This window comes from Eschrichtius robustus, chromosome 18 (assembly GCF_028021215.1).
Source record: "Eschrichtius robustus isolate mEscRob2 chromosome 18, mEscRob2.pri, whole genome shotgun sequence".
Lineage (NCBI taxonomy): Eukaryota > Metazoa > Chordata > Mammalia > Artiodactyla > Eschrichtiidae > Eschrichtius > Eschrichtius robustus.
In genome coordinates, this window is record NC_090841.1 from 67,653,410 (window position 1) to 67,680,399 (window position 26,990).

General features: G+C 37.1%; 1 protein-coding gene across 2 annotated transcripts in view; it reads right to left on the reverse strand.

Annotated features, from left to right (window-relative positions):
• Nucleotides 1-26,990, reverse strand: part of UGGT2 (UDP-glucose glycoprotein glucosyltransferase 2) — a 169,068-nt gene that overhangs the window by 13,320 nt on the left and 128,758 nt on the right. For both annotated transcript variants that reach the window (XM_068526718.1, XM_068526719.1), the window contains exons 30-37: nucleotides 24,266-24,350; nucleotides 19,033-19,115; nucleotides 16,477-16,575; nucleotides 14,924-15,008; nucleotides 11,517-11,699; nucleotides 9,022-9,182; nucleotides 8,267-8,381; nucleotides 1,088-1,204 (exon numbers count right to left, since the gene is read on the reverse strand). In XM_068526718.1, the coding sequence (XP_068382819.1) occupies nucleotides 1,088-1,204; nucleotides 8,267-8,381; nucleotides 9,022-9,182; nucleotides 11,517-11,699; nucleotides 14,924-15,008; nucleotides 16,477-16,575; nucleotides 19,033-19,115; nucleotides 24,266-24,350 (928 nt within the window). The remainder of the gene's footprint in view (nucleotides 1-1,087; nucleotides 1,205-8,266; nucleotides 8,382-9,021; nucleotides 9,183-11,516; nucleotides 11,700-14,923; nucleotides 15,009-16,476; nucleotides 16,576-19,032; nucleotides 19,116-24,265; nucleotides 24,351-26,990) is intronic.

Genomic DNA, 26,990 nt, shown 5'->3' on the forward strand with positions numbered 1-26,990 from the left:
GTGAAGATCTTCTAAACAATTCTATACTTTTAGCACATAAAAACAATATGGTCAGAAAAAGAATAATATCTTGTACTATTAAAGACAATATATAGTATTGGAATATAATGTCTAGACAGCTGGATAATAAATAAGTTAGTTTAAAATACTTCATGTCTAGATTTAAACTGTGTAGCATAAACTGCTTAAAATGAAAATCTAAGAAAAAAACTTCTCAAAAATAATGAAGAAAAATAGACATGTATAGGATAATTTAAGTAGCCAGAGTTATTTTGGTTGGCTTTATTTGGGAAAATTATTGGCAGGGAAACTAAACTTATGACATGTTAAGATGATAGTCAATCCATAAACATTTCAGCCAGCTCATGGCCTTTCTTTCAAAAGGCTTTGTGCAGAAAAGAATGAACACAGCAGGCCTGAGACCGCTACTCTTAGGCCCATGCTTGCAAGGTTGGCCCTTGGCTGGCACCTGGGAACTTGGGTTTCAGGAGTGTTCCCAACATTCCCTGCTAAGAATGGCTCACTGTGCCTAAACTGTGCAAACATGTGGTTTATGCTGACCACCTGCCTTCCTTCTGGATGTCGGGAATTTTGGCACGTGCCAGGCAGAGGGGGTGCTTGCCATGACCAGGCCCCCAATAAGAATCCTGGGCATTGGGTTTCTGGTAAGCGGCCCTGATAGACCACATTTCACATCGGTTGTTGTACTTCTTGTAGCTTAAGGAATTAGGGTTGTCCTGGGTAACTTCACAGGGAGAGGACCCTTGGAAGCTTAAACCTGGTTTTCTCTGGACTTCACCCCATGCGCCTTTTCCTTTTACTGATTTTGCTTTGCATTCTGTCACTGTAATATCTTCACAGCCATGATTCTGAGTCCTATGAGTCCTCTTATTGAATCATCAAACCTGGGGGTGGTCTTGGGGGCCCCCAACACAGCCCTATACTTGCCAACCTAGGTAAATATAACAGTAAATAACAGCCTGAGCAGCAGGGTGCCCTAGGTGTGCCATTCCATTTGTAAAACAGAAAATATTTCTATTGGAACATTTTCATATCTGCTTATACAAAGGAAAATGCAAACGCTCACCAGATCAATTGTTTTGGCTCTTTGTTTGGATTCATCATCACACCAGGTTTCACACCACAACCAGTCTTGGGGAAGAGACTTAATGGCAACTTGGTAAATCATATTATTGGGAAGATCCTACAGAAAAAAAGAATGATTTAAACATAGAGGTATAGAAATTAGAGTCAGAGTGAAAGAAGTTGAAGATATCATTTAGATTTTAAAAAGATCCTAAAAAAACATGTAAATCTGAGGTGTGTCTATATTTTGAAGCTTTAAATACTTAATTTGACCCAATAGTCTTGTGTCATGAATGAACCTGTGCACTGGAACAAAGACCACACCTGCCCTGGGCTTCACCCCTAGCATCCGAGGTGGAGAGAGAGGCCCAGAAACCCACCATTCCACATGCCCTCTCTACCTCTTATCTGCCTCGAAACAGCAGGATTAATCACTTGTACCGTGTCTGCTATTACTGTTTATGTAGTCACCACCACACTCCCCAGATTCTGAGGTGACTTTTCATTTCCCTATCAGCAAACTATGCGCCACAAATATTTTCACATTTCTGCATAATCAGAGCTTTCTAAGCAAAGATTGCTGGCACCTGGGTAAAATGATGTTTAAATGGCAAATGAGCCTAGTAAGTTAAAGACAGAGATCTCTGCAGAGATTTAGAGACATCTTTCCCAGAGATACCTGCTTATATATGCCAGGGGTTGCAGAGCCCTTCCCAGAGAATATTTGTTTACATTCCAGAGAAAAGGGCATGTTTCCTCTCTCGCCCGGAGGGCACCAGCAGTACTTGTGTTAGCTGTCCCATCTAAGTTCCAAGATTCATAATTCTAGGGTTCTTCTTTCAACACTCCTATTAATCATCATACTGGAAGTTCTAGCCAATGCAGCAAGACAGGAAAATGAAATAAACGGTATAAAGATTGGAAAGGAAGCAATAAAACTGTCTTTCTTTGAGGATGACAGAATTGTTTATGCAGAAAATCCTAAGAATCAGTAAAAAAAAAAAAAAACTCCTGGAACTAATAAGCAATGATAGCAAGGTTTCAGGATACAAGGTTAACATACAAAGGTCAATTGCTATATACCAGCAACGAACAATTGGAATTTGAAATTAAAAGCACACCATCATTTTACATTAGCACCAAAAAAACCCCCCCCCAAAAACAAAAAAACAAAAAACCCCAAATAAACCTAGGTAAAAAAATCTAACAAAATATGTTCCTCTACATGAGGAAAACTATAAAATTCTGATGAAAGAAATCTAGGAACATCTATATAAATGGAGAGATATTTCATGTTCACAGATAGACTTAATACTGTTAAGATGTCAATTCTTCCCAACTCAATTTATAGATTCAACGCAATCCCAATAAAAGTCCCAGAAAATTATTTTGTGGGTATCAACCAACTCATTCTCAAGTTTATATGAAAGGCAGAAGACCCAGAATAGCCAACACAGTGTTGAAGAAGAATAACAAAGTCAGAGAACCGATACTACTGAATTTGAAGTCTTCATATAAATTCTATAGTAATTAAGAGATTGGTAATGGCAAAAGAACAGACAAATACAGCAATGGAACAGAATAGAGAGCCCAGAAATATGAGACTTCTTTGTATTGTCTGCTCAATTTTTTCCTGTAAATCTAACACTGCTCTAAAAAAATAGTCTATTAATTAAAAAAAATAAAAGCTAGTTAACTGTTCCCTCTTCCAACACCCTTTTCCTGGGAATCCATTCTTTAAATCCTTAAACAACCTGGTCTGTCATCTTATCTCAGCCACTTTCTCCCATGGTCATGTCCTAGCCAAGTCCTCTATAATTTCAATTTCATGCTCCCACTCTCTGACAGCCTCTTGATATTCAGCTTACTCCATCAAGTACTCAGATATCAATATCTTTTGACCCCCATTGGGACCTCCAATCAACTGATCCTACCACTATTTCACTGTCCTTTACCCCCGATGTCTTCACTCTCCCCTTCCTTAATTTCCATGGTTAATCATTATATTTAATCCCTTGAATATATTCTCAATTGTCTTACCATTCTCACATTTAGTTGTACTCGCTTAGCAAAATTATAGTCCTGGTTAAATCCAAACTCTGCACCTGCCCCCATGCAACTAAACATGGCTGGAGAAACACACAGACACAGACACTACATTATACTATTTTATGTTCCCATCAGCAGTGTATGATGGTTCCAAATTCTCCATATCCTTGCCAAAGCTTTTACTGTCTTTTTATTATAGCCATCCCAGTGAGTATGATGAGGTATCTCACTGTAGTTTTGACTTGAAGCTCCTAATGACCAGTGATGCTGAGCATCTTTTCACGTATTTATTGGCCATTTGTATATCTTCTTTGGAAAAATATCTATTTAAATCCTTTGAGCAGGACTTCCTTGGTGGTGCAGTGGATAAGAATCTGCCTGCCAATGCAGGGGACACGGGTTCGACCCCTGGTCCAGGAAGATCCCACATGCTGCAGAGCAACTAAGCCTGTGTACCACAACTACTGAGCCTGCACACCACAACTACTGAGCCCACATGCTGCAACTACTGAAGCCTGCACGCCTAGATCCCGTGCTCTGCAACAAGAGAAACCACCGCTCACCGCAACTAGAGAAAGCCTGCACGCAGCAACGAAGACCCAGCACACCCAAAAACAAAAATAAAATCCTTTGAGCATTTAAAAATTGGTTCTCTTTTTGTTATTAAATTATAAGAGTTCTTTATATGTTCTGGATACTAGTCCCTTATCAGATATATGATTTGCAAGTATTTTCTCCCATTCTGTGGGTTGTCTTTTCACTTTCTTGTGTCCTTTAATGCACAAAGTTTTTAATTTTGATGCAGTCCTATTTTTTCTTTACTTGCTGGTACTTTTTGTTTCATATCTAAGAAACCATTGCCTAATCCAAAGTTACAAAGATGTACACCAATATTTTCTAGGAGTTTTATACTTTACCCTCTTACATTCAGGCCTTTGATCCATTTTGAGTTAGTTTTTATATATGGTGTTAGGAAGGGGTCCAATCCATTCTTTACATGTGGATATGCTGTTGTTACAGCACCTTTGCTGAAAAAGCTATTCTTTCTCCATTAAATTATCCTGGCATGCTTGTCAAAAATCCAGTGACCATAGATGCATGGGTTTATTTCTGGACTCTCAGTTCTATACCATTGATCTATATATGTCTAACCTTATGCCAGTCCATTCCCTGTTCGTATTTAAAGGGTACAGTTTGATAAGTTTTACATACAAATATTCCTGTGACACAACGATCACAATCAAGCTCACTGAATATATCCATCACTCTCAAGTTTTCTTGTGCCTTTTTGCAATCCTTCTTGCCTGTCCTTTCTACATTCACCTAAGCCAGTTAGTTCCTGGGCAAACACGAACTGTTTTTTGTCCATGTAGATTGGTTTGCATTTTCTAGAATTTTGTATAAATAGAATCATGTGATATGTATATTTTTGGCTTGGCTTCTTTAGATCAGCATAATTGTTTTTAGATTCATCGATGTTGTTATGTGTATGAATAATTCATTCCTTTTTACTGTTGAGTAAATATACCACAATCTTTCTATCCAATCTCATTTTGATAGATATCTGGGTTTGTGGTAGGCAGTTTCTGATACGGCTCCCAGTGATCCGTGCCTCCCAGTATTCATTCTTTTGTGCAATTATTTCTCCTGGAGTGTGGCTGGACCTAGTGACTTCCTTCTAACAACAGAATATGGCAAAAGTAATGTGATGTCAATTTTCTGGAAGAGCTTGTGTAGAACTGATACTATTTTTCTTTAATGTTGGGTAGAATTCATATAAGTTTGGTAGAATTTAGAAGCTATCTGGGCCTGGAGATTTAAACTAAATTCAATTTCTTCAATTGTTATAGGGCTATTCAGGTTACCTATTTCATTTTGAGTGCATTTTGGTAGTTTGTGTCTTTTAAGTAATTTGTCCATTTCATCGAAGGTGTTGAATTTATTACCATAAAGTTGTTTGTAATAGTTTCTCATTATTCTTTCAATATCTGTAGATATTGTGCTGTCATGTCTCTCATTTCTATATTAGTAATTTGTGTCTTTTATCTTTTTTCTGATCAGTCTGGCTAAAGGTTTATGTTTTCTTAATTTTATCAAAGAACCAGCTTTGGTTTGTAAGAAAATCTATGGAAACATACCATTTTTCCTCTTTTTTCATTTCATTGATTTCCACTCTAATCTTAATTATTCTCTTTTCTACTTACTTTGGTTTCAAATTTGCTCTTTTTTTCTAGTTTCTAGGTAGAAGCTGAGGTTGAGACCCTTTTTCTTTTCTAATATGTACTCAGTGCTATGAATTTTCTAAGAACCATTTTAACTGCTTCAGATGATGTACCTTATCATTCACTTTGTATATAGAAGAGAAGCAGCCTAAGGCTAAAATATATATAAATTCATATGAAATGGTGAATGGCTTGGTTGATGGGTCAGGGGCCCAGGAAGAAGATTAAGGACAAGGGCATGGGTCCAAGGGGGCAAAGTAGAAGTGACCCTGCTTATCCCTCCCAGTGACCTTCTTGGGGAACTTGTGCTCATTATCCCCATAACTCTGGGAGGTTCTGGGTCGTATCACTAGGTTAGGGGAATCTTGGTGAAGGAATAAAGACCTGGGCCCCTCGACAAACTGTGACAACCAGGAAAGGCCATCTCAGCTTCAGAACTCCCTGTGGGGGTTGTCTGAGGCCTTTGCTGAATTTGTAGAATTCGCCTAATTCTGCTTCCTTTCCTTCTCCAACAGCTGTTAGTCCTGAGAGCACTTCCTAATAAGCTTCCTGCAGGATAATTTCCACTTTAGAGTCAGTTTCGTTCCTGGATAACCCAACCTGTGATAGGGAGCTGAGCAGTAGCTGCCGATGTAAAGAACAGTGGAGGAGGAATACAGCTCGGGTTTTTGACTTTTAATTTGAGAAAAGTTCTGGGCATTACTGTGTCTGTTTCAGCAGATTTAACATATGAGTTAGGCATTCAGAGGAGAGAGAAGGGCGAGGTAAAGATTTGGGAATTCTTGGTAGAAAAAAAGCTGGAAATTAAAGCCAGTATATGTGAGAAGCCAATAGAGTGGGTACAGAATGAGAAGTGGGCCATGGGCAGAAACTTGGAGGATAGCAACATTTAAATAAGAGGTAGAAAAAGCGCAGTTCTCAAATAAACTGTGCTGCGAAAGTCACGGACATCAGAGAAGAACCAGGAAGATTTGCTATTATGAAAGCCAAGGGAGTTTCAAGAAAGGAGAGGTTTAAAGCACCCACATCACAAAAAAGGCAAATAAGAAGAAACAAGAAGTGTTCACTGGATAAGAAGACATTGCTTTGACTTTAGTGAGACGTGTTCAGCGGACTGGCGGGAATGATAGCCAAGTGCGTCCAAAGAAGGACCACCATCCCCCACACGTGGTGACGCAGTGCTGGGAGAGTCCCTCAGGTGTCTCTGCTGGTCCGCTTGAAAAATGAGTCCTTTCCTTAGTTACCCGCAGGCAGATAACCAGTAGGGTTCCTTATGAATTATCCATTGGGGAAATGACTAAGAATTATAAAAATGTGATATTCATAATCTAAATCTGGAATGTTACTGGGATTTACTGAGGACTCTATGTCTGTTTTTTACTAATTGGCAATATTGCAAAGACGCTACCTTGCATTTGCACACATACATATTTGGAGTTCTCTCAACTTCCAAGAATGATTTTTTTAAATCAGTCCTTCATCAGTGTGCTCTTGAATCAATCATTAGTATTTTGACCTATAATATTCCATTTGCTTGATTTTTAAACAAACAGCCTCAACTTTCTACATTATCTAGACCCTCTGTTACCTCTCTTCCCTATGCCAGACTATTTTTCCCCTCTGTACTATTCCTCAAACATGTAAGGCCCACTCCCACCTTGGGACCTTTGCATTCGATATTCTTTCTGCTTGGAATTCTCACAGATATCTGCATGGTCAGCTCTTAAGCCGCCATCTGAACGTCACCTTCGCATAGATATATGGTCACTCAGTTTACAACAGCAAACTAACCCCTATTCACCATTCTGAACTCTACCATGTTTTCGTGTTTTATTTTTTCTCTAAAGCACTTATTACCTTTAAATATTGTTCACTGATTTATTTAGTTATTTTCCCACTAGAATGAAAGCACCATGAGCTAAGGATCTCTGTTTTGTTTTCTAACGTCCCAGGGCTTAGGAGAGTATCTGACACATAGTAAGTATTCAACAGATACTCGCTGAATTAACAAACATGTAAGGTTCCAGTAAGAACCTATATTCTTAATTTACTTATTTATTTTTGGCTGCGTTGGGTCTTCGTTGCTGCGTGCAGGCTTTCTCTAGTTGCAGAGCGGGGGCTACTCTTCTTTGTGGTGCACGGGCTTCTCATTGCAGTGGCTTCTCTTGTCGCGGAGCACGGGCTCTATGCACGCAGGCTTCACTAGTTGTGGCTCGCGGGCTCTAGAGCACAGGCTCAGTAGTTGTGGCGCACGGGCTTAGTTGCTCCGTGGCATGTGGGATCTTCCTGGACCAGGGATCCGAACCTGTGTCTCCTGCATTGGCAGGCGGATTCTTAACCACTGTGCCACCAGGGAAGTTCAGAACCTATATTCTTTAGTCACTGGAAAGAGGGAATAGTGGGAATTATGGGCTACAGGGTCTTTTTCTTCTGTTTAAATTGTTAAAATGAGGAAATTAGCAGGATACAATAATGAGGAAATAATGGGATTTGAGAAAAAAAAGTATTTGTGAGGAAAAACAAAACGTAAGGCAGTAGTCAGGGAGGGCACAGGATGAAGGGAGTTTATCTTAAAGATCAGAGAGAAAGAGAAATGGGAGAAAGGGAGGGAGGGAGGGAGACAGACATGTTTAAATGATGATGGAAGCAAGTAAGAAAAATTTAGGGTAACAAAGTGAGATAGGGCACATAGTCGAAAGAAGTGGTTTAAGCATGGAAAAGTGAAGATCAAATGCTATTCTGAAAATGTTAGGCTTGAAGTGAAAAAATATGTAAGTCAAGATAGCTAATGCAAAATTGTACAAAGGGAAGAAAGAGGCTAAAAATACAAGATTTTGACGTCTATAAGCTGGGAGATAGAACAGTCTATGTCTATGTATTGAAAATTATTCCATGAATGTTTTACTTACCTGATCTAGGTTTGAAAGACTGTTTGGATCTTGACTGAGAGTTTGGTACTGGCCCCGGAGCCTGTCACCTGCTGCGATTCTCCTGAACTTCTTGAGATCCACCACGTATAAGGCACTGCAAGAAATGAAGACTCCTTGAGAGCCTACGTTGTTTACATATATTTACTTTCCTCCAGTGATTGTCTACAGTGTTGGTATTAACTTTAGATATCCCTGGGTCTAATAATAATGAATCCTTTCATAATTTGCTCCGATGTCTATACTGTTTCCAAGGGGTTTGAAGTTTGATATGATGCTGTTAGGATCCACATCCTCTTAAGGTCACCTTAAGTTTTTCCAAGATCTCCTGAAACTCATGGGCCTACAAAACAGTAACAGCTCTGAAGACAATCTTCATTTTGTTATGCGACAAGCCAAGCTTAAGTCTTCTATTGTAGTTAGGAACATACAGCTGAGCCATATCACTTGGGTTTAACTCCGGGCTCAGCTATGTACAAGCAGCGTAAGCCTGGGCAAGGTACACAAATGCTGTATGCCTCGGTTTCCACATCTATAAAATAGAGATGATAGCAATATCTCAAAAGGCTGTCATAGAGATTTTATGAGTTAATATATGTAAAGTCTTGTAAGAGCGACTGGCATGTAATAAGCACTATATAATGGGTTGCCATTATTGTATATTTTCCAAGAAAACTGAGTATTGTCATTCAACAAGTTATTTATTCACTCAAAGGTAAGAGTATGACTTTTCTTACCTGATATGGTATTTCCTTCTTAAAAGATGTGATGCCCAGTATCCCGTTTTCCAGAAACGATATCCATCCATTTCCGTGCGGCTATCACAGAAGGGAGTATACCCATAAGGAGCTCCATCCAGATCAAAATCTCGAAGTTCTTTTAGGTCATGTCTGACAATCTAAATAATTAGAATAGTTTCTCTGATGAAGACTATAAAATAACAGAAGCCCCTTTAATATGAATCTCAAATCATCATCACCTTGTTGTAAAAGATAGAGAACTGAGTTTTCCCCACAGTTCTGTCATGTAGCACAAGTTTACCAAATCTCTATTTTTTCCTTTTGCCCTTACAGATTAAAAGAAACCTAAAATTTACATACCTAGTCTGTATGACAGTGGCCTTACTCATTAATAAGAACAGCTTGTTACATCACTTTTAATCAAGGTATTTTTTAATATTCTTTTTTAAATTAAAGTATTTAATTTTAATACCTGATATACACCTGTAGTATATACACCTGTAGTATATGTTACAGATGTACAATATAGTGACTCACAATTTTAAAGGATATACTCCATTTATAGCTATTATAAGATATTGGCTATATTCCTCGTGTTGTACAGTATATCCTTGTAGCTTATTTTATACCTCATAGTTTGTACCTCTTAATCTCCTACCCTTATATTGCCCTTCCCTCCTTCCATCTTCCCAGTGGTAACCACTAGTTTGTTCTCTATGAGTCTGCCTCTTTTTTGTTTTATTCACTAGTTTGTTGTATTTTTTAGATGCCACATATAAGTGATATTATACAGTAATTGTCTTTCTCTGTCTGACTTATTTCACTGAGCGTAATGCCCTCCAAGTCCATCCATGTTGCTCCAAATGGCAACATTTTATTCTTTTTTTTTTTTATTCTTTTATTTTTTAGGCTGAGTAGTATTCCATTATATATATACACACACCCCACATCTTCTTTATCCATTCATCTGCGGATGGACACTTAGGTTGCTTCCGTATCTTGGTAACTGTAAATAATGCTGCTATGAACACAGGGGTGCATGTATCTTTTTGAATTAGTGTTTTTGTTTATTTCAGATATATACCCAGGACTGGAATTGCTGGGTCATATGCTAGTTCTGTTTTTAGTTTTTTGAGGAACCTCCCTACTGTTTTCCACAGTGGCTGCACCAATTTACACTCCCATCAACAATGTTGGAGGGCTCCCTTTCCTCCACATCCCTGTCAACATTTGTTATTTGTGTTCTTTTTGATGATGGCCATTCTGACAGGTGTGAGGTGATATCTCACTGTGGTTTTGATTTGTAATCAAGGTATTTTGAACAAAATATATTTTGGTAAGGAATTAAATACACAAGTACATAGCTCTTAATTTCTCAAGGTATAGATTAATAATTCAGAATGATTTTTATGATATATCCCCATTATTATATATTGGCAAATATTAGTTTGAATCATAAAGAAAAATCTCTTAATTATTCTCAGTGGCTTCAATGACATAATGTTAGTATGTTTCATTTTTTAATAGACTCTAGCCTGCTGGAAAAATATTATTGTATATATTGGGGGAAAACAGGAGAAATAAATTTTATGTTAGATAGTATGTTTGGAAACGCTTACTTCATTACACCTTTGCCTATTTTCTTAGTTTTTAATTATAATGATTCATATTTATCAATTTGAAAAATAATACAAAAATAATAAATTTAGAATACAAGTAAATTATAAAGTAGGATTTGAAAATATACTTTTGGTCCTAAATAACAATACTAACTTGTGCATTTGATTTATGTAACATTTATATTTACATATTATTGTTCTTAGAAATTCTGTGTATTTTTTAAAATTTTTAAGAGAAGTTCTGTGTATTTTAAAAATATTTTTTACCATTAGTGATTACAAAGGCATGCAAGGAGAAAAGGGGAAAAGTCATAAAAACTTCTGGATATATAAATTTTGAAAGCTGAGGACCATAATTTTTTTTGGCCAAATTTAGGACTCTTTTCTTTAAGTGGCAGAATGATGGGATTTGGTTATTGGCTAATCGCCAAAGAATGTGGCTGAAGGTGGAAAAATGAGAGGAGAGTGTGTGTAATTGCTAACTTTTCCAGCAAGAAGAAATAGTTCACTTTAAACAAATTTCAGTTCATATCCATAGGAACTCATATAGCTGCTTTTATTATGACTAATATAAGTATTTCTTTTATTTTTAATTACCAAAAAAAAAACCCCAAAACAAAAAACTACTACTTCAGAGGAAAAAACTGCCACGTCCTAAGGAATAAATGGTACTTCTGGCAACACCTTTGATTTTCCCCTGGAATGCTGACTTTTAAAAAAAGATACTTTGCTTATATGTCAAAATTATGTCTTACGTTTACATAGCGTGGCAACAAAGACAGTAATAAGCAGCAGCAACATAAATTGCATCCCTATACTCAGAAGTGTAAAAAAGTTTTAAGTGCTCTTAAAAACAATAGTTAATCTTATTACCTGGTCAGCATCAACAAAAATGATTTTGTCCACTGCAAGAGGAAAAAGGACATCAAGGAAAAGAATCTTATAACCCCAAATAATCCTTTGTTTTTCTGTCTGTTGGTGAAGCCACCGGGGCCACCTATACTGGACTAGTTCATACTGGAATCCATACTCCTCAGCCATGTGAGGGATCACCTCCTAAAACACACACACAAATCAAAGACTATGTTCAAGGAACAGAAAGCAGTTTTTGTTTTGGAGAAAAAATTAACATTTTAAAAGTTAGAGTTTACAAGTTGTTACAACTGAATCGGTAAAATGTCTAAACAGTACTTCTACAACTTACACCTGTTAATCAGAAATATGACAATGCTGACAAACAAAGATGTAAGTATACATCAAACTCTGTAGTTTAAAGGCATTAAAAATAGGTACACTAGCAGGCTTATTAAGTAAGATAATTGTTCCTCTACTTTTACTACTAATGTTTGACCTGAGAAAACTTGATGATAGAAAGGAAAGCCTCTGGATCGTGGAACACCTGTGCATCAAACACTTTATGCACATGTCAACATGCTGGCTGGTCAGAGAGAGAGGAAGATGAAAAGGGTGTACAAAAAACACAAAATGAGTAGTAAATTGATAAATTATATTCTCTATATGAGTTTCATGTTTGAGATTTATGACTATTTAATTCAAGGATTAAAAATACAAGGTAGTTATTGTGGCATGAATATTTGATATTTGATTCAGTGTCTTATAGGCTTAGAGTATCTTATTCTGTTTAAAACAGAGCAGTTAGTTAAATATGTACACTGTTAGCTAAGTTTGGGTCAAGAGCCCAAATATTGAGAGGGATGATGGTAAAGGAGTGAGTAAAGACGGGTTAGCAAATGTAGAATTTGCATTCATCTCCTCAATTCTCACTTGTAGCTAGTTGCTGGTTATATGCTTAGTTTAATTTTCTCCCTGCTCTTGTAAGAAAGATGTAGCTTTAAATTATGTTCCTTACTGTAAGCGTTGGTTTTATCTGTGAGTTGCAAAATGTTGACATTATGGCTAGAACAGTTACTGGGAGTCACTGCTTTCATTTCAAACTTAAAAAAACAAACTAGGATAAATCAGAAAAAGTTTTTTTTATTCAATAAATATGTATTAAAAATATGTTCACTGAGCATGCACTATGTGCCAGGCACTATCCTAGGCCCTAGGGATACAGTAATGAAACAAAACAGACACAAATCATGGCCCTCATGAGGCTTACATTTTAGATAAAATAAATGAAATTAGTAAGTTATCTATAGAAGATAGTGCTATGGAGAAAAATAAAAGGGGAAGGGAAATAAAATGAAAGATCAGAAGGGACTGTCATTTTACAGAGTGTAGTCAGGAAAGGCTTATTCCCAAAGTAGGTATAATTCAGCGAAGATCTGAAGGAAGACAGGAGGTATGCTTTTAAAATTGAAGGGAAAAGATCTAGGGTACTAGCAATTTCTGTTTCCATATCTGGCTGCTGGTTACACAGGCGTTTTAAATTTGCAAAAATTCATCAAAGTTGCACATTTACCGTTTGTATATGTTATATTTCCCTGAAAAAAATATAAAAGGTAAAAATTTCGAGCAAAAAGAACAAATTACAAAAAGAAGGAAAATATTATTTCAGATATGGTGTCACTTTTGGCCATGCAGCAGAACAAGGCTCTTTTCCGCACACAGCACTGTGTTTCTAGGGAATGACATAATTTCCTGTTAAGAGAATCTTCACATTTTATTATCTCAGTATATGCAGAGTTAAATCCCCCGATGCAGTGTTGCATCACATGTTAAAAGTTTAGAAACAAACTAGTAAGACTTCTTGTCTCTATTTATGGGTTCTTTTTCAGTTTACAAGTAAGTACAGGAGGCGGCCCCCCTGGTGGTGGTGGGGAGGGTAGAGGAGCTGTGTTGTAAGGGTTAAGCACCTGGGCTTTGAGGTCGGAATGCTTGGGCTCAAATCTCAGCTACTAATCAGCTATTTGATCTAGGGCCTGTGCCATAAAGGACAAGTCTTGCTCAAAGAATGGTTGGGCCCTTTGCCCTTGGCTCCTGGGAAGTAAATGCTAACCTTGGAATATCCTGCCTGATAAGAATGTCTGTATTTGCCTGGGGACCTAGGGCCACGCCAGATAGTCTGTGCTAACAATGTGATTTATGATGGAGACCTTGGGCCACAAGATATCAGCTCAAGCTCTGGAGGGGCTAGATGCTAAGGTCAGTCATGGTGGCCGTCAGGTGGGTCTATGTACCCAACTCCCGATAAAAACTCTGGACAGCAGGTCTGAGTGGGCTTCCCTAATTGGCAACACTCCATGTGTACCGTCACAGTTTTGTTGGGAGGTATAAGCTCTGTCCACATGACTCCACTGGGAAAGGACAACTGGAAGCTCGGTCTGGTGTCCCCTGGATTCTGCCCTATGCATCTCTTTGCTTTGCTGATTTTAATCTGTATCCTTTTGCTGTAATCAACTGTAATTGTGAGTATAATTGCTTTTTTGAGTTCTGTGTGTCCTTCTAGTGGGTTTCTGAACTTAAGAGTGGTCCTGGATACCGCCCAACTGTGCAGGCCAGTTACATAACTTCTGAGTCGTGGTTTTCTGGGAATAGGACTTTATGAAGAGCAACTTTATGAAGAATGTAGGTAAAGTACTTAGCAATGTGCCTGGCAACACCAAGGAATAAAAGCATGGTTGCCTGTTTTTATTTCTGCTTTGACAACTGGTTTTGGTCTAGAAAGAGAACTTCTCTGAACTGCTGTTGAATGAGACCCTAACTTGCCTGGAATCTGATTAATAGGAAGAAACGGGGTACACTCTGTGGCAAGAGTGTAGGGTTGAGTAAAGGGTAACAGATGTTGGCCGCCGAAAAACTTCTAAATAGAAAATGCTGGAGACACTACCTATAGTGCCCACATGACCACACCAACCGATGCACCACATGTGACACCAGAGCCCGACTCTTCTTGGTACTATCAGACTATTTTCTGTGGTACAGTTTTCATATTTTCTACTGTTCCTGCCTTTCTTTGTCAAAATATGACAGAATCTAATTCTTTTAATTACCAATCTGTACATATTTTTCATTGCCAACTTTTACTTATTGTTATGAAAACCCGCTAATCCTGATTTTGAGTTTACTTAAACATAAACCATCTCCTGCTGTGTTTTTAATCACTTCTTTAAATAAAAGCTGCATAGAATTTTTCTTAAGCTAGATTAAAAAATACCAAATACCAAGGTTTTAAATTGATTACATATAGTAATTTGAGTAAATATACATTTCAAAAGACTCATTCTGAAAAGAGAAATGTTATGTGAACTTACAGTGATATAAAGAATTTACTTCTGAAATATTAACTACTCTAGTAAAAAAATTAATGTACTTACTTTAAATGTTGGTGAGAGATAATTTTTAAGAAACCAGAACTTCACTGGTGTTTTGGTGTTCCGTAAAACAGAAAGCATCATAATTCTGCATAAAACAACAATAAACTCAATAAATTAACATTAATAGGGGTTCATCCTACTTCTCTTAAGGCTTTTAAATATTTAAAGATATTAATTGGTAGTTTTCACTATGAATTATGGAGAAATAGTGACGTATCTTCAAATATTATGGCTGCTCAGCAAGTATGTAACATATAAGAATATGATATATGTATATATACACATATATTGTATACACATAAGTATGTGTGTATATATATATATATACCTGGTATAGACTAAATTGATTGCTTTCTGTTTGTTCCAGCTGACAAGAGAAAGAAGCTAGTCTGAAACAGTCTTTTGTTTAGTTAAACTAGCGTCTAATCTTGGCTCTGTTACTGTGTCATTAATAGCAGGTGTGTAAACCTTGAAGGGCTGAACAACATGTCTATTTTGATAAAGTCACTGGACAGGCCATTTGTTTTGCTATCCTAGACCTCTGATTGGAGAAAATACAGATGTATCTAAAGTACATCTTAAAATATCAACACATATTCAAACATTTTCGAGGCGTTCTCTGTGATCCTTCTATATAAGCAGTTAAAAAATAGCCCTTTGTAGTTATAAATATTGCTTTCCTCCTCTCAGACTCCTCCCCCTTTTTATAAAACATGGTATTTCTTCACCAGGAAAGGAAAATTTACTATATATTCTTTTTTTTCCTCACACATCTTACTACAAAATATGTCCATTTTCTAACCTTAAAGAATAACAATATTTCAGATCAAACACATGGAATTTCACTGTATTTAGAAAATATACTTCCCTCATAATTTTAGGTAAAACAAAAAAAAAAAGCAAGGTGCAAAAGCACTATGTACTTTGTTACTATTTGGGTAAAAGGGAGTTAAAAAAAGAAAAAATACATATTTGGGCTTGTCTATACATATATTTGGTGGGCTATGAAAATAATAACATTGGTTTCCTGTGGGAAAGGGAACTGGGTATCAAGGAAACAGAGGTGGGAGATTTTTTTTTCCACTGTAATTTATTTTTTTATTTTTTATTTTTTTTTTACGGCCATGAAATTACCAGTGGTCTTTTTATTTAAGGTAATAGAGGCTTCTTTTAATTTTTTTAAATTTATTTTATTTTTATTTATGGCTGTGTTGGGTCTTCGTTTCTGTGCAAGGGCTTTCTCTATTTGTGGCAAGTGGGGGCCACTCTTCATCGCGGTGCGTGGGCCTCTCATTATCGCGGCCTCTCTTGTTGCAGAGCACAGGCTCCAGACGTGCAGGCTCAGTAATTGTGGCTCAAGGGCCCAGTTGCTCCGCGGCATGTGGGATCTTCCCAGACCAGGGCTCGAACCCGTGTCCCCTGCATTGGCAGGCAGATTCTCAACCACTGCGCCACCAGGGAAGCCCTCTTTTATTTTTTTAAACTTTAAAAATTCTTTTTGGACCATGTAAATGTATTACTTTTCAAAACATTAAATAAAAAAATATACCTACCTTAAAAAGCGTTCATATAAATGGCCAGAAGCAACTGAAAAAATGTTTAGAACGTCTGTTTCCTCATTGTCTTCTTTTTTATGCAGCCTCCTTGCGAAACTTTGAATGAAAAAGAAGTGACTGTCATTTTCTTAATACACATCTGCAAACTCTACATACCTAAATAAAATATTAAATTTGATAAGAAATAAAAATAGGAAGGCTTTTCAAAATGAATGGTTATTACATTGTAAACAAGTACTTATCCTAAAAATTATGAATTATTTAAACATGTGACAATATATCTTGAAGTTTTATGACTTTTTAAAATTGGACAACATAGAATGCAATTATATTTTCTCTAGGTTAATGAGATAATACCTTTGAATCTTTGTGAGTTACAAAAGTTGTTTTAAGAGCAGAGAATGAACTGTGGCATGCCATGGCTATATGCAACATACTGAGGCTTCAGGAAGGCCAATCGTGAGGGAAGAAACAGAACGTGCAAGAGTTAACAGTGGCACACCAGAACTTCCGTCTGTGCTAACAGGGGAGGCCCCTGAGTGCTGTGGACGTGGCTTCCCAGGATAAGATGCTGTAAGAGGCGCCCGCAGCTTAGAGCTCCTCTGGCCAGGGATAGCCTCCCCACAGGCTGCGGGGACCTCTGTGCCTTGGGCGTGTCCCCAGGAGGGATAAGGCAGCACTGGGGAGCCACGTCCATTCACGATGTGGTTTACATCGCCGCAGCTTCATCTGGGCCCAGCTGTCACTGTCACCACTTTCTGGACCCAGACCAGCCTTTGATATGCCCCACCTCATATACAAGAGCGACTGAATCTTATCTGGGGTATTCATAATGTATCGTTTCTTCTTTTTCCTATTTAAAATTTTTATTTAATTAGAAATCTCATTTCTATACGCACAGATATTTAAAATGATTGATTTTAGAAAACTAAACAATTCACAATTGACATGGACTATATTTTGCCAAATAAGAATTGTTATGGCAGATGTATTCTTGAAATGTTTTCTCATTGTAATCCCCCAAATAAGAAAAATACACAGTTGATTCAGGGAGGAAAAAAAAAAATCACTTGAAGTTAGGATTAAAACTAAGATAAAAAAGTGAAAACACTGTAACATACACTTATGTATCTGGAGGAGTTACCGTCCCCCAAACTTACCTTCTCTCTTTCTAACAAAGCAGCATTTTGTTTTGGTGCCCTCTCTGTGTAATAAGTGGCTAAGCCATAGTTTAACAGTTACCTTTACTCCTCCTTGTCTCTACCTTCTGGTTTTAATGGAAGCTCATGAACAGATACTCTTTAAAATGCCCAGATTCTGTTGCATTATCCCCTGTCAAACAAACCTACCCTGAAGTCATCTCAAAGTAGTGAGTTCGAGCCTTTCTTGATCAGTAACCAGTTCAATGCACATACTGGGACAGTAACACGATTCTTCCTATCAAACAAGGAGTCAACTATAGAAAAAGAGGCCTAAACTGGGCAAAATCCAAAATGACGGGAGTGCTTCTGATTAGTATAACAAAATCTGCTTAGGTTGTTGAAGCTATTTGGCCTGAAGTTTCCATTTCTTATCTTTGATAAAAATGATCAATAGTTCTCTATCATAATTCAAATTAAATTCAAATCTCTAAAATGGACTTTCAGAGTTGTCTACAATGTGGATCTACAGCAGCCCACTTCTGTGTTTGCCCACCTAACGCCCTTTACGCTTCTAGTCACAATAACTTGGTATTGTGGGCAGGTGGGTGGGTGAGTAGCTACTCCTCCTCTAATTTCATGCTACGAGGTTTAGGCAGGATGGGCCTTCTTGCTGGCTCTAGAGGTAGTCACACGACCCAAGCTTAGTCAGTAAGTCACAGGGATCAGTTCAGTCTGGTATACAAGGCAACAGCTGGGCCAATGAGTCAGACTTGGAACTTGTGCTGGTAAACTATCTGGAAAGAGGCAATCTCTTCCCATGGGAGATAGATGGCAAGCTCTTTCTTGTAAAAGTTTGTCTGAAAATGAAGGAAGCACAGATAATAGAACTAGGCGTTGGAGAAAGAGTTTCTGGACTACATCACCCGAATGCCCAAAGGCAGTTCCACTCCTGGACTCTTTAGATATGTGAGCCAAAATATTCCTTTTTTGATTAACGAATATAGGTCCCAACCTAACTTAAAGATTCCCCCTTATATTCAATATCCCAGCTAACCTGGGCTCCTTCCTGTTCCTTGAGAAACGTACCCAATCGTTTCGACTTCACGTAACCAGGTACCTTCACTCTGTCTCCTGTCCATCCTTTAGAACATATCTCAGCCACACACTCCTCCCGAGTCTTTTCTGAGGTTCCTCCTAACTGGGTATAGACTTTCTCTCCCCTGGTTTGAACAGCCCTTTATGTTCAGTTGTCTTATAGCTCCAGTTTCCTGTCTTACATCAGTAACATTTATGTATTTGTCTTATCCTTTCTAGAGAAGATCTGTGCTTGACTTAAATGTTTACCATCTGCCGGGCTTCCACAAACTAGACTCCTGATGGGTCTATAGTTAAAATATTCATTAGTAATCACCTTTTAATGGAATCCCACACTCCTTTTTTTTCATCTTTATCAGAAAGGATATCTTCCTGAATTCTGTCTGGCTTTTTTTGTACCTAGATAGCATGGTAAAGAAAAACTTTAGAATTTTGTAGATTTAAATATTATGCTGCATGGTTAGAAATATATGGACAAGGTGACCCTTGTAAATCTAAGATAGTTGTAGTAAATGAAGCCAAGAAAGATCTCAGTATATTATAGACACAATCTGATTTCAACTATCAGTTCAGCCTCTTGTTTTTGGTGGCTACCTCCATATACTGCTAAATAATGTGCTTATACTTGTATTTACTGAATTGTCAACTGTGGATGTTATCTACTGTGTATCTGATTCATGGAGTTTAGGCATTATTCATTCTTTGTAACAAAAGATGAGCAGCTTACTTATATCACCCTTCCCTTCCCCTCTGTCTGGAGGTTTTGGTAATACTATCTTTATCATTAGTTCTTCTACTGAGTATTTTTGTAACTTTAAATAATGCTTAAATCTGTATTTTTTTATTCCAACAAATTCAAGTTTCTCTTGCATGGCCTGTTATAAGGATACTAATATCTCTACCTTTTCCCTCTGCCTCCCAACTTACATTAGCTAAAACTTTACTTTAGCATTGTAAGTATGGATAATATTTACATTTAGCTTGGTAAACATAACTGTATCTTTTGCACTATGCTATGTTTATTCTGCAACTTGAAAATCAGTAAAAAGTGCTTATTGTGACACTGTAAATACACCGCACTGAAGAGCTGAAAGGCTGCTACAATTACATTTCCTCCACACAGTTATGAGGATGCGACCACCCTGCCCTCCTAGGAGACTCCTGGTTCACATGGATTCTGTTTTCTCACATTTCACCAATACAGAAGTGTATTTTTCTTGGAATTTTATTGTATTTATTTTTTCTTGTGGTGAGATATACTTCTTCTTTACCATATACCTAATATTTTCCAGTTTATTATTCTTGTTACTTAACTGTCTGGAATTCCTGTCTTCTTGAAGACATTTTTCTTGGGGCTTAACAATTAACTGCCTCTTTCAAGCTTTCTTTGCACTGGTTTTTACATTGATTTCACCATTTCTTAAAACACCTATTTTCCTCTTTCTTTTTCTTCATCTTCATTGTGCTGGCAAACACCTTCAAGAAGGGGTGTGAAAGATAATTTTTCTAAATCTTCACCCTTCAGAGAATATTTGCCTGAAGAACCCTAGATTCAAAGTAATTTTCCTCAAAACACTGAAATCTTTGTTGCCTTGAAAATGAAACATCTGATGCTAGTGTTAGTGTCATTCTATTGCAGTGACCTGCCTTTTCTCCTTGGTAGTTTTTAGGATCTTGTGTGGGCCATTTTTCACTCATTTGTGGACCCCTTGACATGAACGTGTTTGTTTATATTTCTCTATCTGTGGGATACTTTCCTTCCTCCATGTTCTGTTCTTCCTTCCTGGAATTCCTATTAGTGGGCTACTGGAGTTTATGGGCTGAACCTTTATCTTGCTTATCTTTTCTCCTCCCTTTCTCCTGTCCTTTTGTGTAATTTTGAGAGATGGAAGGTGAGCAGATAAAACTGTTACTAAAAAAACAACTGAAGCACCTAGGTAAGGTTAGGCTGTAGAACGCTTGCTTCAGGTAAGGCATGATTATCACCCTCAAAGATTTGGTAGCTTTGGTGAAAGAGTCAGACCTCCTCTATACCAGGGACCAACAGGTAAAATTAGAGCCAATACAGAGAGTGAAAAAAAACCAGCTCAAGAAAAAGAAAACAATAATTTTTCAATGATCAAAATTCCTCAAAGATAAGACATCCCCAGTCTCCCAGCAGAAATAATATGTTTTTCTCCTGTTTGTAGGGCTAGGATAAAACTAGCTGGAATGCTGGTCCTAAAAGGCTTGGGGTGAGTTAGTAACTTAAGCAGCTGGTCTGAGTTTGTGGGGTTTTTCATCTGGAATGGCCAGAAGGAAATGCATCAAGGACAGAGTATAAGTTTCTCTTCCCGAGAAAGGAAGCCAAAGTCAGTAGAGGAAAAACAGTATCAAAGATGAGTATAAACATGTATAACTGATCACAGGATAAAGAGCAGAGGTGATAAGAAACAGGTTATGATGTGGGATGCAAGGTAAATTTTGATGATTTGGTAGTTTAGAATCTGTGCAGTATGTAAGGCGAGAGTTCTGGTAGCCTACCATTATTAGATCACAGAGATTCTGGCAAAATGGGCGTTTTCTAGTTATCTTTGCATATTGATTTCTACTCTACTGCACTGTAGATGGAGAACATACTCTGTATGAGTACATTCTTCTGAAATCTGTTGAAACCTGCTTTTCAACTAAACGTAAAGCTAATTTTTATCAATGTCTTCTGTGTCTGAAAGATTGTTCATTTGGTGTTATTGGCTATTGTGTTCTATATACATCTATTAGGTCAAGATTTATAATCACACTGCTCAACTCTCCATCTCTAATGAGTTTTTGGTCTGCCTGTTATATCAAGTACTGAGAGCGCATGTTAAAAATATCCCGGTATTATAGAGAATTGCCAGTTTCTCTTGGTAATTCTATTTCTGCCTTATATACACATATAAAGTAACCTTTTTCTTTCATAATGTTGTCTTAATATCTCTGATATTAGTATAGCCATACAAGCTTTGTTTAGGTTAGTATTGGCCTAGTATACTTTTGCCACACTTTTAATCTTTACCCTGAAACTGTATTGTTATATATTAGGTGTTCCTTCTTGCAAACACAGAGTTGGGATTTTAAAAAAAAATCCAGTCTGACAACCTTAGTCTTTGGACTGGAACATGTAGTCCATTTACATTTAATGTAATTGGGTTAAATTCTAACTTACTATTTTGTGCTTCTTCAATGGCACATGTATTCTGCTTTATTTCTTATTTCTTAGTCCATTTATATTAATTTGCTTCATTCCATTTTCCTCTTCACTATGACATTATGCCTTGTTTCTATTCTTTTAGTGGTTATCTTAGAAATGTAAAGCATTCAGATTTGCCCTAAAGCCTAAAAGTAATCATAATCCTTGTCCTGGTCAATATAAGAACTTTATATGTTATTATATACACCCCTATTTATATAATGCCTTAAATGCTATTGTTGTTTTTTAATTGATTTTTAAGATCCTAAGACATTATTGTTGTTTTATATATTCACTGTTCACAGATTCATCCGCATAGTTGCCATTTTCTTTTCTCTTCATTCTTTTTTCAAACTCAGATCTTCCATCTGAGATAATTCGTTTTCTGCCTGAAGTATATATACCATTTAGAATTTCCTTTAGTGTGAGCATGCTGGTGACAAATTCAGTTTTTTATTTGTCTGAAAATACCTTATGTTTTTTCTTGAAAAATACTTTTCAGGGTAAATTATACGAGGTTGGCATTCCTTTTTTCTTTCAGTGCTTTTAGGTATCATTCATTATCTTCTGGCTTCCATTATTACTGCTGAGAAACCAACTGTCAGGCTAACTACAGTTCTTTGAAGGTAATTTTCCTTTTTTCTTCTGGTTACTCTCAAGATTTCTCTTTGTCTTTTGTTTTCTGCAGTTTTATTAACAGGAGTCTAGGTGTAGATTTCCTTTTCATTATCTTGCTTGGGAATCACTCGACTTCCTGAATATGCAAATTAGTACCTTTCATCACTCATGAAAATTCTCAGCTATTATTGCTTCAAATAATACCTGTACCTCATTCTGTCTTTCGTCACCTTCTGGAACTCCATTTAAATGGATTTTATTTTTAAACACTCATAAAAGTACTTCATGAAGCTAAATTATCTTACCCTTATAGTAGACCTATAAGGAGGGTTTCATCATTAACTCCCATTATAGATAAGGAAAATGAGCTAGAAAGAGGTTAAGTAATCTGTCCAAGGTCACACAGCTGAGTGGCAGAGCCACATTTAAATGCAATCCTGGTATCTTAGATTTCTCACTCTATTCTCTACGCCTCTTATATACTCTCTGCTGTAGTTTCCTCTTTTTTAAGGCCAGTTGCATTTGGGATATGTCTTTTGGTCTATCTTCCAACTCACTCATTCTCTCCTGAGGCCTGTTAAAGCCACCCACTGAATTCTTTGCTCATTGTATTGCTCAGTTTTAGAAGTTCTACTTTAAAAATAATCAGATATGCACTTTTTATAGTTTTTTATTCCCTGCAATTGCTTTCAAGCCTGTCTTTTATTTCTTTAAACACTTTAGGCATAGTTGTTTCAGTGTCTGTGGCAATAATTCTAACATATGGAGTGTTTGTGCATCTGCTCTCTGTTATTTGCCATTTCTGTTGGTTTTCTTTGTTTATTTGGATATAGTAGTCTTATTCCAGAGATATATGGATGTTTCTGTCAGATGCCTGTAAAACCTTATTAATCTGGAGCCATTTTAGTGCAAATTCAAGGCTCAGGGTTCCTTTGATTTCTTAGGTGATACCAATTTGGGCTAAAAGACTGCGTGGTATACTTTACTATGGTTCATCCTTACCCTGAAGCTATGGCCAGCTTATTGCAGAGAGGGTCTTCTAATAGATTACCCACTTTATGTGGGTCTAGGGTTTTAATTTCTGTCCTTGCCAATTAAATCAAAATGACAGTTCAAGTGTACCAGGTTGAACAAATGTTTTAGGGCAACAGCAGCTTTCCTGGGATAAGAGAAGCTTCAGTGCTTGCTTACTTCACTAGGCTCTCATTTTCCCTTTAATTTTGGTTTTGTATTTCCTTATTATCATTATTGTCAGCTCCTCAGTGCTTTTAAAATTTTTAAAAAACATTTCGCCCAGCATTGTTACTGATTTTAAGGTGAGTTTGTCCAAAAGAACTAAACCTGCCATCATTAAAAACATTTCTGGTTTCTGAAACATCACTTTTTCTTTTTTTTTTCCTGTTGAAAGTGGTAACTTTTCAACCTGCATTCCTGATCTCATCTCTGAAGCCTAATTTATAACATAATTTGGTTACAAATATAGTAGATACAGTAGACACATCATAACTTTAAAAAAAAATCATTTCTTCTCTTCTATCTTCAAGCTCTCTGCTTTCCCTTCATGATTTAATCCTCTTCTTCCTTTCATTGCCAGAGTTCCAATATGACATTTTAGGTACTAAAACTGTGAAATCAGTCGTACAATAAAAATTAATTAAGGACAAAAAAATAATACTTAATATTAAGAACAAAGCCTATAAAAAGCTTTGGCCTCACACACTTGTACTTCCAGTATTTTGCTTTTGAAGCTGTTTAACACAACAATGACATCTCCTAGGTCTGGCTGAGAGTCAGTTTCTTCATGCCTAGAAGCAGAAAAAACATGTAAATATCTATAATCAATTTAAGAAAAGACATACAATTATGATGGTACAAATAACAGAATAAATTCATTTTGCAATAGACATAAGTATAATATCATTTGTGTATATGTCATATCTGCTGTTTCTATAGTCAATTAAGATATGCTACAATACACTACAATTTTCAAAATTATCCAATTTTAACTTAATACAAATTAAGATCGTACAAAAATAACTCACTAAATTTGATATCACCTAGTCACTCAGAAAGCGCAGATTATAGCTTATCTTTATTACTGTATACTAAAATTATCACAAAAGCCAGATCTTTCATATCTTTCATATATTGTAATGATAATTAAAATATGAAGCATTTGGGGGCTTCCCTGGTGGCGCAGTGGTTGAGAATCTGCCTGCCAATGCAGGGGACACGGGTTCGAGCCCTGGTCTGGGAAGATCCCACATGCCGCGGAGCAGCTGGGCCCGTGAGCCACAATTACTGAGCCTGCGCGTCTGGAGCCTGTGCTCCGAAATAAGAGAGACCGCGATAGTGAGAGGCCCGCGCACTGCGATGAAGAGTGGCCCCCGCTCGCCGCAACTGGAGAAAGCCCTCGCACAGAAACGAAGACCCAACACAGCCATAAATAAATAAATAAATAAATAAATAAAAATTTAAAAAAAAAATGAAACATTTTCTAGACTTTAAAATAAGTTGTTTATATAGCATAATCAAAGGAAATCTACACCATACAACTACTTTTCAATATCTACTAGCCATTTTCAAATGCCAAAATTTGAAGTATATCATTAAACTTATAAGACTGAAAATGTGTCTGTCATGTCTATCTGCATCACTTGGATCTATTTTATATTACACATTATGTAGTTCATAGTCTAATTTTCAACTGCATAAATAAATCAAATATGACAGCTTTGCTCAAAAGTTTTTTGATACTATTTTCACTATGAACTGAAAAATGCTACTGTAAAAAGCATTTACCATAAAACTGAATTTTTTCAAAGAGGGAAAGCAATCAGATGTCAAATTAGTAGATACTTTGCATTCAGTCAGACTTATAACATACGCTTGAAAATTTTTCTAAAACATAAACCTGGGGATTCTAGGGCTGTGCCGACTAACACGTCTCTGACTCTCACTCCCAGTTCCTCAGATGAGGTGCTAACCCGCAGCAGGAGGCACGGCCCCTGCCAACACTGACCACTAGAAAAAAGGAAGTATTCCAACTTATGTAGTAGAAATGTCAAATCTCTTAAAAACTTGCAAGAGCTTCCAGTCCCAAATGTTGCTCAAGGACATCAGCAACTTTAGCCGTCGGATCCACCGTCCACTGAGACCAGAACAGAGGCAGCACAACACTGCAGTTAGGCCCGTACAAGATCTATAGCAACTTCCTCCATCCCAGATGGTAGAGGCAGTAGTGATGACGATTCCTGTTTTACTTCAGGCACTATTTTAAGCACTTTATAGATATTAACTCATTTAATCCACACACCCATCCTCTGAGGAAGGTGCAATAATTATCCTAGACCCAAACTAAGCCCAGGTAGTCTGACTCTTCACGACTGCACTACTACACCTTTATAAGTAACACAAAGCAACTAAAAATCACTGGATACATGAAGACAGTCAGCCACTGAAATGAAGGGAATAAGCCAAGAAGTCAGAGGACATGGGCTTCATTGATAAGGAATTAATACAGGGGAAAAAGAGGAGCATTCAAATAATTTATATTCTCAATAAGAGATGTGAGAGAATATTTCTCAGTAAAAGCCATTTACTTCAAAATGAAAGGATTCATTACACATCAGGAAGTTATTATTTTAAAAAAAGGACGCATACATATTTTTCCTGGAATTCTAAATATAAATATCATTTAGTTTTTTGTAAAGGAAAAGTTAATCACACTGCCTCTCATTTAGAATCCAAAACACTGGAGGGCAGAATATGATGATGAAGTCTTGTTTCAAGCATTCTGAGGAGAATTATAATCAGTACTATTATCAGTACTTAGAAAATAAGCAAAAGAAAGGCAAAAACATTTTCAGGCTTTTAAAATCAAGAGTATACCCCTAATGTTTCTATCGAAAATATTTGTAGAAATCTGGTGCATATCATGATATGGCAGGCAATATCCATTCCACCTTTTAGCATATACTGCAGAGGTTAGAAAGCTAAAAACTCTTTTTTTGTTTGTAGATTCTTTTTCAGCTATGGTTCTGGTTAATAATTAGATTCTACTAAACAGATACATGTGCATGTGATTTGGAATTGACAAGTAAGGGAGGGTCAATGCAGTGATGCCTGTTTTCTTTGGGCAAGCAACGTCATGGAGACATAGAGGTTGTCTCTGCCAGGGTTCCAGTGTGCAAACTCAGCTTTCTGGGGAACTGAGAGGGAGTTGATGTGTTGGCGAAGCAGCTTCATGCTTTCTCACTCTTCTGATCATGGGAGAGGTAGCAGCTCTTTCTGGCTGGTGAGTTCCTTGGCTGGTCCCGGGAGCCGGCTCTCCTGGAGAGCTAGCTCCTCCAATCCTTCCTAGTCCAGTCAAAAATCCATTTCCCCGTGTTAACTCCGTCTCTGATATGGAAAGTCAGCCACCCAAACAAAAAATGAATGTGAAA